The sequence below is a fragment of the Mugil cephalus genome, chromosome 20 (genome assembly GCF_022458985.1).
Source record: "Mugil cephalus isolate CIBA_MC_2020 chromosome 20, CIBA_Mcephalus_1.1, whole genome shotgun sequence".
In the NCBI taxonomy this organism is placed as follows: domain Eukaryota; kingdom Metazoa; phylum Chordata; class Actinopteri; order Mugiliformes; family Mugilidae; genus Mugil; species Mugil cephalus.
The window spans coordinates 17086234-17103052 of record NC_061789.1 but is presented as its reverse complement, the minus strand read 5'-3'; the positions used below and the strand labels follow the sequence as shown (position 1 = coordinate 17103052).

Here is a 16819-nt window from a genome sequence, read left to right as displayed (position 1 = left end):
CCTTGTTAAAAGTATGCCACGAAGAATTAAGGCAGTTCTGAAGGCAAAAGGGGTCCAACCTTTTACTAGCAAGCTAATAGAGTGGCTAGTGAGTGTAGAATAAATCCACTTTGTATCACTCTTTCCAGGTTAAAGGGGGCGTGAAGATAAATTTCTTACTTTTCCCCATGGGTCATGTCATACTTCTACTGATGTTCTGTGACATTTCCACCCTGTCCAAAGGATACTGTGAGCAGGGGCGCAGGAAAGACTACACATCTGATAAGCACACGCTCTTCCCTTCAAATCATCCTTCAGCCTGCTCTGTTCAGATAGCGCACCTCTCTGTCAGCAGCTATGATGTATAAAGTGTTCACAACAAGCTAACAAATAGGCTAACCTTATTAAAATGAGCGGTGATACTTTCTACAGATGATGGCCTTTCGTGGTGTCTACAAGTCAAACGTTTCCCATCTCAACCTGTGGGTAAGAACCATTTAGCCACCGAGCTATGACTCAAGCCTCTGTGATAATGCCAAAGAATTATCTCAATAATGCCTTAGTGGTACGTCTTCTTAATGTCTCAGTCATTAATACGTCTTGAGGGTCACATGGCTTCTAGCTATTAACACCAGCAGAGTGAGGTATCATAAATCCAGAGAGAATCGTCTTCCGCAGATTAAATGGGAGCTGGGTACGTTTAAGCTGTCGCTGCCCGACACCTCTGACGCCACACGCACACACACACACACACACACACACACACACACACACACACACACACAGACACACACACACACCGAACACTGTCCCGGAAAGAAAAGAGACGGCGAGTGAGCTGAGCCAAAGGACCGTGGAGCTGGCGACGCCCGAGGGTCAGACGTGACGGCGTGGCACATTCACACGTACACACACACAGCGATTTACACGAGAAATGACAAACACACAGGGACACTTTGACGAGCAGCACTGACCTTAAAGCTCCAGTAGTTGGGCTGTTGCTGTGGAGTTTCATGAAGGACAAAAGGGGAAGGGAGGGAGACAGAGAAGTTAGAGAGTTAGTCATATTTACATAGAACAAAATAGATTTGAGAAGAGATGAAGGCAGGTAAATAACCTCTGCAGTACCAGTCACGGGAGATGGAGGTATGATCAAAACAGGTATTACAGGTATTTATCAGTATACATTATAGCCCCTAGTCATTAGGTTTCAGCTAGGTACCCGTCATAGATGCTCTTAATAAAACCCCAAAACGAAGAAGCCATGTGAATGAGTGGTGAAGCTGCCCTACTTTCCGTTTTTTGGGTATTTCCATGTAGCGTGCTACTTCTATCTGACAACTATATTCAACAACGCTGACAGTTCTATCTTCTTTGTCTGACTAATCCGCAAGAATTCAATTTGATTGGCGTTAACGCAGGTGCTGGTTGTGTTTTACAGGTGTCGGGTTGCCGTGTACCTAAAACAAGACTGCACCGTTGGCTGCAACTGGCGAAGGGGAGGAAATGAAAAGAGTGAAATCGAATCAAACAGCATCCCACTCTGTTGTTGTGACGCTGGCCTCTCTCCCAGACTCCTCCACCACTGGCAGGCAACCAGTTGCCTCCTCCTCCTCCTCTTCCTCCTCCTCCTCCTCCATCTCCTCCTCACCTCCTCTCCTGCTCTTTTCTTTAGAGCCCCGCCACCTCGCCTGCTTATTCCGTATCTCTCTTTCGGCCCGTTTGCCCTCGCTCCCGCTCTGCCACGTAAGAAAAGGTGCTCGCCTGTTGGCGGAAGCCCCGGGTAATGAGCTTTCCATTAAGCCATAATTACCCCACAGTCAAAATCAGGCCAAGCCACTGACGGCCCAGAAATATCTCAAACTGACATGGAAAATTAAAAAAAGATTGGGCAGAGTTCATGAATTTTAATTCTACTCCAAACTCTTATTCTAGTTCTTATTCTTATCTGCAGGCAATTTTCATTCCATTCAGCCTCCCTTCCACAGAGCCCACATTACTCTCTCTTGGTGCAGGGATGGAGGAAAAAAAAAAAAAGTGACAGGGAAGTTTTGATTTATGATAGTTGGTGGTTTTTCATTATCTGCCTTCCATTCTAACACTGTCTCGACAAAAGCCTGGATTATTTCGGTAAACACAAGCATCGGCGGTCGTGTTTTCAGTCATTACTACTTTATTGTAATCTTTGCTTTCACTTAATGTTCTCTCGTCAGACCTTGATGCTCTGCTTTGACAGTCTTTTCACTTTATGCCCTTTACTCTGTATTCACTCTCTCTTCTTTATGTTTTGCAGATTAACTTTTTCCTTGGTGCTGAGGCAGAATCCGGCTTGATTTTAAACGAATACAAAGACGAAACCCTTTTTGGCCTAGGGCAACATCCCAATATATATTTAATAGTACTACAATACAGAGTACTACTAGGAATTTAAATGCAATTAAGCAACACAGCAATAATAAGTTGAGCATGACGCAAGTTTAAGTAATCTAAAGTTTGAGGAAACGCTTAAAAGGACACAAACACAGGGTTCTCCAAATGTTGAGCTCAAGAAAACCTTGTCTGACTTCGGTTCCTCCCACAATATTGATTGACAGCGGCTTGAATCCACATAGAGTTTTTTAACCTAAATGGAGCAACTACTCTGTTGACAGTGTTTTCTTTCTCAAATTGTGAGTCGAGACGGCAAGAGGTGCTAGCTCATGCTCCTCCATACTTTAAAAAAGATAGATTTAAAAAAGCTGAACCATTATCCACATGAAAAGACACATATCACCACCTAGTGTGGAGGAGGAGGACACGTTCCCGTCAGTTATTCAATTTTCTCCGTTGCATGTAAACTGGGACAAGGACCACATATAGAAAGTCGAATTTCAAGCATAGCTCGATTAAGCTGTGCACGTAAACCCTCTGACTAAGAAACATTTATGAGAGTGTTACCTAGACAACCAGAGGCTGGAACACCCACTGGCAACAAGATGTCAGCTACAAAATGAATGTACAAAGCAATGTGGACAGGGTTTTAAACTTCAGCTGTGTCCCAATTCCGTACAAAATATTGTGTATCAGTACATGCTCTACTTTTATAAGACAAGTGTTTTGCAGTAACTGTACAAGAAATCCACATATGTAGAGTTTTGATACTAGCATATGAATGACACTGCCAATTAAATTTAAGACATCTAATGATATGTTAGAGGGATAAGCAATAAATTAGACTGACTTTAAAAAGTTAAAAACTCACACTCTATATAGTCCCAGATGTACAGTTTAGCGTATCGCCATAGAATCCATAAAAAAAGAAAAAACAAAGAAAGCAAAAAGTAGATATATATCCTAAGTGAATTAAATATTTCTTTCTATCACGGATACATTGAGGAAAAGCCTAATAGTCACCGCTCTTGAACACACTGCACGCTTCAACAGCTGCGCAGAGGGTAGTCTAAGAGTAGTCTGGGTTTAGGACACAGCGTTGGACTTTGGAATAACGTTAAAAGCTCACAGCTGCTGAGCAGTGCATTGTGGGAAAACATTATCAGCAGATTTTGTGTGGCGACAGGTACGTTCGGGGGACACACAAGACTCATACTCATTCATACGCAGTATCAGTATCAGTATCAGTGCAGTATTAATGTGGAAGTCAGAATTACAGAGGCGCAGTAATACAAGTGGATGGACATGATAACGACGACGTAAGACAGTTCATTACTGTACAAACAGTTAAAGCTTATCTGGGGTAGTTGTAGTAGTGCACAGTGTTTTACTACGCATCATCAACCAAGTAACTTTTGGCTGATAGGGAAGAGAGGTGTCATGTGTGTAATTTTAAATGTTAAGAGTGTATATATATGTATAATGTGTGTGTATGTATGTATGTATAATGATGTAGGGCATAACACCTCAACCCATGCTTCCTTTTTCTCCATAGCATAGACATTTTACTACCATGAGTCAAAACAGTTATTATTAAAGACGGCCCTTTGATGTGTTACTGAGGAGAATTATTGTCTCCTCACAAGCTGGTCTGTTTCTTAACTTCCATACATATTGCAGCTGTTCAGTGGAAACCATGTACCTTCAAAGTCTGGAGGATTAAATGCCCCATTATGCTGAAAAAGAAATGGAATGCTCTTCTCTCAGGATGGGGTACGATCTGAATCTGTAAATCATCCCCACTTTCTCTGAAGAGGAGCAGCCGAAAAGTCAATTCAAACAGAGGTGAGAGGTCGCCTGTAAAGTGGGTCACTTTCAGGGTTAAGCTGACACATTAGGTCCACTCTGATCGGGCCGGAATCGGCCTTGAACGCCCGATCATGTGTCAGTCGGTTGTTCGGCGCAGGCCCCGCGAGCTTCACCCTTTGACCACCCGCTGAACCGTCGGCGGCTCAGGGGCACCATCTGCGCATCGAAAATAATTGCTGTTCACTTGTTCAGACCACGTTAATGATTTTATTTTCCCACAAAGCTAAATGACGACGAGGGCCGGCTTTAATGGCGCAGAAGCGATTTGTGGTCCTGCGCGTCTGACTCCGCCGGTGTTTCTTTGTGTGGTGCTTCACTGAGGCTTACTCATAGCTCTCAGGTAAACATTTTTTTTTCTGTTTTAACTGTTGCACCTCTGACGGCTGCAGATACACTGAACCTGGACTTTGAGCGGCAAATATTGGTCCGTGAGTGCGAGAGCAAAGTGAGGTAGGCCAAATCCAATGTATGTTATTTCCCTTTAACCGTTATCACTATCACACAAACTCACTGAGCCATAATCCCAGATTATAGATGTAGCTCTTGACTGAACCTCTGCTGCTCAGCTCAAACGTGCATCTTGTCATTTTTAGCTTTCTTTTGAATTCAATTTAACACGCGCGAGCCCCGGGCAGAGTAGTGTTTGACGTGTCAGATTAAAGTTGAAGGACCAAATGCGTTCCTTGAGCTCTGTTAAGACACGCTCTCTCTATGTATTTACAGACATGTGCCCTCGCTAGAGTTAGCCACAGAGCTCCGGCAGAAGGAGTGGAGCGCTGCGTTACCTGACCTGCATGTAAAGCAGGCTGCACTCACTCCACCCCTCCTCCACCTCTGTCTCTTTCTCATGTCGTCATCCTCTCCGCACCCCCCCCTCCCACCACCTCAATCATTCTCACTCTCCCCCTCCCTCGGTCCTCCTCCAGTCCAGTGTGGTGTCTTTACATCACAGCCACTCTACTCCCTACTGTAGAAAACACACACGTTAGCCACACACAGCAAAACAATGCCCATTCACACGGATGCACAAAAAGGGCTCAGCTTATATTGTCGCTCACTCAGCTGTGTCTAGCTTGGACATCTGCCTGCTGAGCATATGCACACCGTCGCCACAACAACCACAACAAACACAACAGGCGTGGAGGCTAATCCCAGCTGAAATATCCTCATTCCGCACGCGCGCACAGTCGTCTGCAGCCTCCAGCACCACCTCACCTGCAGTGCACCTGTGCCCGGCCACCACTCCAGTCATCCCCGGCTGGTCCGTCAGGTGCAGCAAATCCTCATCGCCGCTTTTCGCCACGTCTCTGCCCTCCCTCTGTTTGTCTTACCCACCTCCCTCTCCCACACTCAGCCTCCCTCTCTTCCTACCCCTCGCTCTACAGTTGCACATGCGGCGGAAACTCTTTATTTAATTCATTACAACACCAGCCGATTAACTCCTTCGCAGATGGGTGGACGGGTCCTGCTGGCGCTGGCTAATTGAGCAGCGGGCTGCTTGACTGGCTGCTGCGCTCCTCTCCGGCTCCTCCTCCTCCTCCCCCTCTCCCTCCTTCCTCCCCTCGCCGTCCGTGCTCTGCACATCCACGAGGCGACAAGGAATCCTGGGCTCTGCCGCTGCCTCCCCCCGTTCACTGAAAATGCCCTGTCACTTCAGGACCTGTCCAGCGTCAGGGCTTGAGTTTTTTTGTTTTTTTTTTTTCTGAACCGCTTCCCTTCCACTCATTATTCCTCCGTCCCTTCAGTCATTTTTATTGCACAATTCCTTCTCCTCTACACAACCTGACCTTTGCAATGCGATAGCCCCGCTCGCCATATATGGGAGCGGTTGCCACGGCAACTATGGACTCCACCTGTCTCTCACCCACCCCCTCGCTCGCTCGTACGCCTGCTCTCTTTAATTCCCTTCCCTCTCCTCTGATGTGTCTTTCTGTCATTCACTAAACGCAGCCTTTCTCAAGCGGAGCCGCGCTGCCGCGAGAGTAAAGGCACATTGGTCGAGAGCGCCGCGTGCGCGTAAAAGAGAGAAAAACGGGCAACGACGCAAAAAGAACTGATAAAAAAGACCACCGTCCCCAAATGTTCACACGACTGGACGAACAAACGCGCGTTCGCCAGTTTAACCGTTCTATGTACATCTCTGCAGATTGTGTCCGCAGGGAAGATTTCGGTCCTAACAGTTAAATGATAACCCGTAATCACGCACAAAGACCACCTGACGTCCCACTTTCACTCATTCATGTCTTTCAGAGGGTTTTGATGAGCAGCGTGAGTCACCGCGTTGCTTTCGCCGTCCTCTGACAAGAGACTTTGTGTTGCATGACAATACATTTGATTGGACCCAGACAATCTATCGCGCTGAAATATGCACTGAATCGAGATGGAGAAAGCCACGTCGTGAACTTGAAAACGCATTCATCAATAAATGAACGCACCTGTTCCCGTGCGGACCGCTCCGACGAGCCCCTCATGCTGGCGTGGGAGGGCGAGGGCGACGGCGGGTTGTGGTGGGGGCTGTGGTGCGGGTGCTGCAGCTGCTGCTGCTGCTGCTGCTGCTGCTGCTGCTGGTACTTGCTCTTCAGGTGGTCCATGAAGGCGTCCCTCTTGCGCTCCATGTCGGCCTTGTGCAGGTTGGTCAGGGCCTCCAGGCTCTGGGCCGCGCTGACCGTGTGCCGGTGCTCCGACGTGTGCACCAGGCCCACATTGGAGAAGCGCCGGCCGCTGTTGCCCAGCGTCCGGTACTCCCGCGGGTACTCCAGGTCATCCGTCGAGATCATGTGACTGCCACCCCGCTCGGGATCTGAGGGACGGAGATAGAAGAGGGGAAGGGAAGGAAGGAAGGAAGGAAGGTAGGAAGGAAGGAAGGAGAGGGCGGAAAGTGTGAAAGAAAGAGGTGAATCACCATCCACACAAGCGTGCAGAAAGATTTCAGGTGTGGGGGATAGACATGCACACAGCAGGCACACAAGGAGGGAACAAATGAAGCAGAGAGATAGGAAAGTGAAAAAAATAAGGCACAGAGGGGACAGGAGAGAGAGAGCAAGGGAGAGAGAGAGAGAGAGGAGAGAAAAAGAAATGGGATGGGATGTTAGACTATTTGCTACCAGGACAGAGCGGCCCCTTGCAGAATTATAGATTTCAAGTTCAAAAGGGGAGAGAAATGAGAAAAGGAAAAGGCTTCTGCAATAGATCAAAAGAAGGGAATTTGTTTTTCTGGATGTACCATCGTAACATGCCTGCTTGTCATCCTAACTGCATTTCATTGTTTTCCTGGGAAACAGAAAAACTAAACACTGAAAACTGAGGCGACTGAAAGTCAGGCACGAACATAAAGTAACACTTCTTTCAAATCTGTCACTTTTTCTCGCTCCTCACCAACTCCTGCCCATCTGTCTGAGTTTCCCTTCCGTCCCTCAACACCCTCTGACAATTTCTCTGCACGTTCTCGCTGCGTCTGCTGAACGTTACTGATCCTGCCGTCCGGTTTTAAGGGGGCGCATCAGCCTGACAGACCTCGGCCTTTTTATCTGCGCTTAAACCGTCAGACAGCACAGCCTCGAGTGGATGCACGCAGGAAGGGGAGGGGGAGACGGTCGGAGGGAGACGGCATGGTTACACACACACAAAAAAAAAAAGACTGGAATAACAAATGAGCTTAAGGTGTGACTGAAAACAAGAGGGAGCCATTCGCCCGGTGAGTTACCTTGCTTAGGGAAACAGGCCCCGGCGTTGGCTAGAAGAGAAACATGCCGAGGATTAATTTGTGTTTGCGCACACGCGTGCAAGCAAACACACAGGAACACACGAGTCACATGACCACCAGAAAAGAGCTATCAAAGATGATAGCACTTTCTCTGCACGACAATCAGTTAATGCATTATATATATGCATTACACTATATTCATTATGGTTAACATGTGGGGAAATGGTTTCTCTGAACAACCTGTAGGACGGTGAATGACTGTCATCATGCATTTTTACATAGCAACAGATGATATACGATGTTTTCTCAAATCCTAACGCATTTAATCATGGGAAACTTTTTACTTCGAACAATCAATTCAGAGATGGATAATAAAACTATTACAGGCGAAACTGAAAAGCGTGAAAAGTGCTGAAACTAAATAGCTATGAATGGAGTGGATCATCTGTACATTAAAGTCTCATCAGCAGCATTAGGACGGGCTGAGCAATTGAGCAGCGGAGGGAGGCTCCTCGGGGCAGGAGCAACAAATGGACTGCTAATGAACACGGAAGAGAGGGGGGAAGCTGGGCAGATGGAGGCTGCGGCGCTCTCCGGTGGAGAAACCTTTACACAGAGGAGCTCTGTTAAGGGCAGAAGGTCCGCGGTCGCTCCGACGCAGCTGCGATCCAACCGCGCGCTCGTTGCGAACCAATTTCTGACTCCATTCATTCTCGGACAGATATTGCCCTTAAGTGTGCTTTAACACCTTGCCCCTACGTTTCGCACATTATGAAGTGCTGATAAACTGAACAGGGGGTGAGGCTAAATGGACTGACCTCTTGGCTAACAGCATTAGCATCGAGCTCTCCGCAGCGCACCAAGACCGCCGGCCGCATTCATCTGGCCTCCCCTCAGCCTCCCAGATCTCCGGTTTACACTTCATTATGCTGGAGCTTATTGTGCATCAGCTAACAAGGACCTGACTCAAGGGCCCCATTACAATGGCTGGCAAAGCTATGCACTATGGTTTATTATTGTGACTGAGCATCCGCGTGGACAGTGAAAAGCCGAGCATGCCATGCTGCCTATACGGACTTACGCAACGCAACATAAAGCTGCAGAGAGGAGGAAACATTGCATCAGTTATCTGAATATATGTAATAAGTAGAACTAAGCAATAAATATAAGTTAAACTCAAGATATGATTAAAACTTTCTGCAAAAATAATACCAATAGTTATGACATAAAATACTGTTCGAGAATACCAGTGGCTTTTGAAGAGCGTGTTGCATTCTGGGTTGTTTTGTAGCTAATCATAGCTCATTTTTCACATAGTCAGCCCTGAAAGCGTTTTCCTTGGCCCAGTTTAACCTGCAGGAAATTCTGCAGGAAATGTTCTAGCGTTTGCTTTCAGAAAGTTTTGTGCCGAGTTTAATGGCTCGCAAACACCTGCCAAAACAGATGAACTGTTAAAGGGTGCATATCTTTGTAAGAGCGCTTTGGAATACAACCAGCGACGACAACAACAACAACAAAAAAAACTATGCAAAGCTGTCTATGCAGCCTTCATCTTAAACAGCATGAGAAAAAGTTGTGTGGGCAGGAGAATAAGAATAGAAAATGTGACAAGTTTATTCATCTTTACTTTCGTCATCCGCGGCAAATATATTTCCGCATAAGCTGGCAGACAATAACCCTGACAGCCAAAACAATCTGTGAAAGCCCACACGGCAGCAGATCAATTTAAACACACGTGAAAGAGCAGTGGTGGGGCGGGACGCTGGCGAACACTTTATCACAAGAAACCAGTGTCGGTCAGCTGGTTCGGGATGCGGCAAGGCAAACGGCGAGTACAAAGACTCAGGAAAAGGTGCAACGTGTTGGTCAGCAAAATAAACGGGAGACTTGAATGACAACGGGAGCGTGCAATCACAAGCGATAAGATCTGTGGGGCCGGGCAATGAGGCCCGGGGCTGCGGAGCGGAGATAGAGCGCGCGTTCAGGAGCTTTCACCTGCCAAAATAAAACTGGCCTGCCGCGGCGGCGGGCACCAGAGATAAGGCACGACAAACAGAGGAGGAGAAATTACTTTCTCTGAAGAATATGATACTACAAGACGAGATTCCCCCAGAACAGCCCCGACTCGACAGTCCACCTCCGTTTGGACTTTCTGAGTTAATGCAAAACAGACGGAGCATGCAACCTTCCACCATCAGTGGCAATTTCTGTCTATGATAACTAGCAGGGTGTTCCACACAGCTCCTAATGTTCACGAAGTCGCGTCCTCGTCAACTTTTCACTTTCACTCCAGTTTTCTACCGCCTTCGGAGGGTTATTTATGCGCCGTACGGAGGGATTTCAGTGACATGAGACACTCGCCAACCCACCCACAGCAACTATCAAGAGACACATGTAATAATATCCTGTATCACTACTGCTGAAATCTACAGAGCACACTTAATCACATAATGTCATGTTGCTTTTATTTTATGTTTTTTTAATCGTTTCAGCCAGCCGGTGAGCTGAACCTTCAGCTAAGTGAGAATAATTCCTTCAAATGATGCGCGGAGACATATGGTACGGAGAAACTAGTCTGGATGGGCTTTGATGGTGTTGGATGAAGCAGGCGGTGAAGCTGTAAATTTTAGGGGTGTTAAACAAGTAGATCAGAGGACGAGGACGGTGTGAGAGAGGCTTCAAGACGAATGATAAGACAAAATACACACCATAGGCAGCTCTGGATTCTAAAACAGCTCAATCTACTTTCAGAGGTTGAGGCAACACTCTATCTATTTATCTATCATTCTATTCATCTTATCTACTTATTATCAAAAATGCAGCAGCAGTTTGAGGCTCCTATGCAAATACCACTGTAATCCATTATCACTGTGAGATAATATTAGGCCTAAAAGTACATTTTGTTATTGATGAATCTGCAACTTATTTACTGCACCAATTAATAATGACTTGGAAAGAAAAATGCCAGCAAGTAGCTCATGAAAACCAGATATCATTTCTCACACAGCTGAAGGAAAGGCGATGTCTTCAGCTCTCTTGTTTTATTCCAGCCAAAGACTTTAGACTGTATATATATATTTATAGAAAAACCTGCAGGTTTGGGAAACTGAAATGCTGAAATGTGAGAGCCCGGTGAATCATTCATCAACTAGTTGGTACAGTGACTATCTAAGCTAAACCCTGATATTTTCTGCTATTTAAAAACCTGGCTCAACTCTAAGGCAGACACACATTCAAGGTCTCCCCCAGCTGTGCTCTGAATAGTTTTAACTGGTGGCATTAATGAATAAATAACTAACAGGGGAATAAACTGAAAAAGAAGTTTTTGATATAGATCATGTTTGGTGGCTACATGAACTTTATATTTTCTGTTTAAACACCTATATTTGTATCATTTGAGTTGTTCCTTCTCTTACTCAGAGGAACTATGCAGACTAGGATGTGTTGCCTTCACCCTCTGTTGGCTACTTGCAGATTGTGTTCACCTAACTGCATTTTGTTTACTGTCACATAGACATGCATATTTTGCATTTAATATTAAGCTATCCCTTATCCCCTTATATATATGTTGGATTCATGTTAATGTGTATTTAAAGAAATGTTAAAAATTTGTGGGGGGAAATAAAAAAAAAGTATATATAAAATGTCTAATCAACCAAAGATTTTGCGACCCCCCTGCAGTGACTCCGCGGACCCCCTGTTGAAGTCCTATGATTTTTATCCTTCTAATTAGCTCTCCATCCCTCTTTCTTCCTGTGAAATGCAGCGTTTTTTTTTAAGAGAGGCAGTTTTTTTCTCCTATGTTGAATCGTCTTATTAAAAGGGAGACTCTGGGCGAGCGCGGTGTCCTCCGCAGAAGGCCTGTTGTTATGCAGATGGCTGGGGAAGGCAGGGCAAGCTCTTCCCTCTGATACGCAGCCCAATTTACTGCTTGCATGGCGAAGCTCCTCGTGGGACACCGGCTGTGACAGCGCGGGCCAGAGAAGACCAGCTGAACGTTAAACCCGAGAAGAGCGGGCGGAGAAGGAAAAGCTGTAGGAGAAGGAGTAGTATGCTTATATGTATGCCCCTAACTCCATTCACCCCAGTGGTAACAATTAAAACAAATAACTAGAAGGAGAGAAGGGAGCGTCAGGATTAGACATAACCTTCTGAAAAACAACTAACGAGGCGTCTGAAAACCCTGCAAGTCACAATTTGAGATTCAGTTCCAGAAGTATTAAACTTTAAAAAGGCAGCTGTGAACTGTATTATCTGCAGCCTCACAAGGACAGTTCTTTCAAACCGGCTCAAGTGCCGCCTGTTGACTCTCTCTTGAAGATGCGGCTGCTACAGCGGCTCTTCTGCCTTTTTATGTTTTCACTAATTCCGCTAAAGTGAATCATGTCTTGCCGACTGCAGTCTGTCACAGACCTTGAACATTACCGCAGCTGACATCATAAAGCAGTCAAAAAAGACTTTACACTTAAAAAGAGGAACTTTTGCTTCCGTCGCTTTCATTTCTGCTCTTGAAGCAATGAGGCTCGGGAGGGAGGGACAAAAAAACAGAAAAAGATAGAAACAAATAACCCAGCAGACATGTGCACTTCAACTTTTTTTTCCCTCCATTAAGGTAATCTCTGAAAGCTCTGAGGCACTGCTGTGCCAGGAGAGGAGAGTTAAAAGGGGTGAAATTGACAGCTGGGCAATGAGAGCGAGCCATCAGGAGAAGGTCAGCCCACGTGTCTGTGCTGCTGGATGTAATAACAGGCCGAGACAATCACAGGGCTTCCGACAGCCTCATGTAAAACTGACACGGACAGACGCAATCTGTTTCCCTGCACCCGGGTGACAGGAACACCCTCTTGATCACTAAAATATGTGCAATAAAGAGTGGCACGCCCATCTTTTTCACCCCTGCTCTCTGATGTCTATCTATTACCTGCCTCTTACCCACCCGCAAACTCCTAACTTCGTTTCCCTGGGCGACGCTCGGGAACGGCGGCAGAGGCAGCCGAGTTAAACCCGCCGCAGCGGCGCGGATCCGACGAAGCGCCTGCTAATACACAAAGGCGCACAATCAGAGCGTGCGAACGCTCCGCCGAAACATCTCTGGGGCCGTCCGCGGCCGGGAACGGCGAACGCGTGCGCGCTCGTCTGTAGATGAAGGCGAGGGATGATGCATAAGTGTGACGGAGGCAGGCGGAGAGAGGGAGAGAGGGGGAGAAACAGGTGGAGGTAGCGGGCATAATGCACCTCTTTGTCTCACTTGTCATCCTGGTAAAAGCCGCCTGCCTTTTTCTGGAATAACAGCGGTCTAGCAGCGAGCCTCTTAATTACAGCCCGTCGTTGAACCAGGTCAGTCGGCACACTCCCGGCGCCGGGTGTGAAGGAGACACTCCAACCGCACCTCATTACGTCGGCGCTGCCGTGTTTACTTCGCAGAGGAAGCCGCTGCTAACTTCAATGAGGCTCCGGATGGAGACGGGCGGACGTGATAGAGTTAAGAGATGGGAGATGCGAAAAAAAAGATTGTGTGCAGAGCGCGCGGGGCATGAGATACTTCAAAGAACCGCACCTCAGACCTCGTGCCTCGCAGGTGGAAGATTTATTTATTTATTTGGACTAATGTGAAGGATTTTATCACGTGGTACTAATCTGTCTTATTAAATGTGAGGTTTCAAGGTTCTCACAACAAAAAACCTTTTTACTAAAACTAGTGTCGGCCAAATATGAGTATGTAGTCTAGGGCTATTCTTTGAATCTTCTTCGGTAAAAAAAAATAAAATAAAAATAACAACCCAATTCAGTTGCAGCTGCGAAGCTGTAAGGCCAAAATGAACAACCCTGCGCTCTATGGATAAGAGGCGCCTCGGAAAATTGTTAAGTTTTAAGTCCATTTATCCTTATCAGCAGGCCACAGCAACACTCCTTACTGCTACCTCGCTAGAACTGTAAATGAAAGGCTGCCTTCTTAAATTAAGACGTCAAATACCACGTTGACTCCAGTCGCAGTAATGCTAGGTAGTGTCTCCGGTGAATGGGACAAAATTGCCAGCAAAAATATAAAGAAAACGATTAAATCTAATACATGTGTGATGGTGACAACTGGTGTTTAGACCTCTTAATCAGTATCACACTAAAATAAAATGGGGACATTTCAAACTCTCAGTATGAATGACAGGGGAGCCTGAGTCATCATAACATCCCGCCAAGGCAAGTGCTGACAACACAAGCCCTCGCAGGGCAGTGTAATAAGCTTGGCCCACTGCCACCGCTACGTAAACACTAGCCACGAACGCAAACGCACACACAAATTCGCGAGCAAATTTTGGATTTTGGCACAAACTGGAAGTGCAAACCGAAACTACCTGCAGCAGTGTGAGATGTTTATTTTTATTGTTAATCTGACACCACATTGATCCTGCTTTTAACTGCCCACGTGGAGTTCAGAGTACAGCGTCAGTAACAGAAAAGGCATCTGGTGCTTTCGAGTCACCGAGGGACTAGACGTCAAAAGGATGGATAAAAAGAAAAAATAATTTAAGAGCCTTCCATCACTTTGTTATCGCCTACAGTGTTTGTGTACTTTCCCCAGCCTCAGCGGACCTCCTGTGCGCGGAGTGAAATGAAGAGCGGGGAAACGGCAACAAGCGGCCAACTGTGCAGGTTTGATGGATGAGATGCTGTGTGCTGATTTCTACCTTGTTTCAACCTCGTTTCACCTCCGCAGGCGGCGCTTTACGCCCCGAAACTGGACTTGTTGATTCGTCTGATTCCTCCGACTACAAAAATCAACAATATTTAGCCGCAAATAAAAGATGGCAAACTCGCAGGTGTTTACCCGTCAACACTCCTTCGCTGAGGAAGAAGCAAGCGCCGTTTCTTTCAAGTTAATCTCATCGGATTCGACAGAGCAGCGCGATACAACGCACCGCTGAGCCACTGGGCCAAGCGAAGACAGAGGCAGCAAAACAAAGCATGAAAGACAGATTTTGCAGTCAGGGAACAGCGTCACCCGTGGTACGATTCAGCTGGCTTTTCTAGTCTAATCAACGCTAAATTCTACACGCCACGTGCAATACTATATTTCTATCTTCAAGGCACACTGAGTAACACTGCAAAGTGCCACAGTCACTGTGGAAAGAGAGAGATTTCAGGATAAACAGGGAACAGAGAGGGTGGAGGAGCCAGACTTTCCTCAGGGCTCGAACGTGACTGTTTATCGCGAAAACAGGTCAAGTCCAGCTGAGGCAGGTGGATGAAAACGCTCGTCCAATCAGAATCCGTCAGCTGCCCTTTCATCCTGCTCCCACGTTAATACCCCCAGAACACACACGGAACGCGTGGACCACAACGATGCCGCCTGAAAGGATGCGTGTGCTCACCGGACGCATCCAGAATACAGTAATGCACCGCCGGGCCTGAAAGGTAGGGGGAGCCACAGCTGATGAGAAATAAAAAGCCCGCACAGAAACGCTGGTAGAGGTCACTGTTAATAGAGGGAACCCTGTGACAGCTGCCAAGGACTCTGGATATACTAAATCACTCAGGTCTAATAGGTCATTATCTGTCCCACAGACGCTGGTTTATTAACAGCACAGCACCTGCACACACACACACACACACACACACGCACACACAGACATCCAGATGCCGCAGAGCACCCACTAACTAAAACATAAATAAAATGAGTGCTTAATAAGCCTCCTACTGTCTGAGCATATACGTAATCACGAGAAGAGCAACTGCTTTTACGCTCGTGCTTAAACGCGTCCCTTTGTGTTCACGTATGAAACAATGGCGAGAGGACAAAGTAATTAAAAAGGCTCATCTGTGTTGATAGATAGCAACGATTAGTATTTCCATCTACGCCTGCAGCGCTACAAAGATACTTTAATTTGCCATTTTAGGTTTGAGACGCAGATACGCGCGCACACACACACACACTGCACTTTATAGTTTTCTCTTTGCGTCTTGGAATGAAAATATATTTATGTTTTTATATATAACACCGTGGGCCAAAGAACTTAATTAGGTGTTTTTCTCAAGTTGTTCTGGAGAGCTTCTCTCTGCGATCAGCCAATATCACAAACCGAAGTTTGTTCACGAGGAAACGTCAGACAGGACCTAGGACTACAAGTGCAAGGATGAAACGAGGACGAGGAGTTAGAAAACAGTGAGTTTAAAGGACCTCAAGCACCTCAACTCATCTGTGCTCAAGGCTAGCAGCTCGAGCCTCTACTATAATCATCCACCTGCATTGTAATTCCATGTTATTTTATCCCTCTATTAAGATGCGTGATTCGCTAAGTCAAACCTAAACCCACCTCGCTTGGAATCTCTGATCACCTCTAGCTTAAGCTCAGCTTAGCTCTCGAGCAAGGTCCACATTCTTAGAGGGAGAGAATTACACAATTACACCGCACTGACAGCAGGTTCATTAAAGTTTCTCCAAACAGGCCGGACGACCCGTCGCCCTCCTCCAGGGGCAAATCTGCTGACAGCATCAGGCCGACTGCAAAACCTCCTCCCGCAGTCACGCTAACACTCTCTGCAAGAAACTAGAGGTGTGAAATCAAATGTAGGAGCATGAGACAGAAAGACAAGATTCTTTAAAGGAAGTTCTAAAACGCTCCTGTGGGTAAAACAGGCAGGTACACAAAGAAAGTGTAGTGAAACAGAACAGGCAGAGCGTGAGAAATCAAGAAGGACAGAAGTGTTGAGGATTTTCTTGCACTGATCAGAAGACATAAATTACTAAAGTGTCAAGAGCTGAGTAAGAAAGTAACAAAGGAGGTGATGGGGATGGAAAAAATAAAAAATTATGCTACGATACCGTGTTAGCGGAGCCAGAATACATCCCAGAACTGTAAGCTCGTCAGATCTGCGAGGCAAAACAACGGTGACAGTAATGTC

General features: G+C 46.4%; 1 protein-coding gene across 12 annotated transcripts in view; it reads right to left on the bottom strand.

Annotated features, from left to right (window-relative positions):
• si:ch211-278a6.1 (SRC kinase signaling inhibitor 1) overlaps window positions 1–16819 on the bottom strand; it is a 93953-nt gene that overhangs the window by 33470 nt on the left and 43664 nt on the right. For 10 of the 12 annotated variants that reach the window (XM_047571220.1, XM_047571215.1, XM_047571219.1 and 7 more), the window contains exons 2-3: window positions 6654–7018; window positions 954–980 (exon numbers count right to left, since the gene is read on the bottom strand). In XM_047571220.1, the coding sequence (XP_047427176.1) occupies window positions 954–980; window positions 6654–7018 (392 nt within the window). Of the gene's footprint in view, window positions 1–953; window positions 981–5433; window positions 6498–6653; window positions 7019–7921; window positions 7951–16819 lie in introns of those variants that run through there. The other 2 variants (XM_047571227.1, XM_047571223.1) reach the window with 2 other exon arrangements.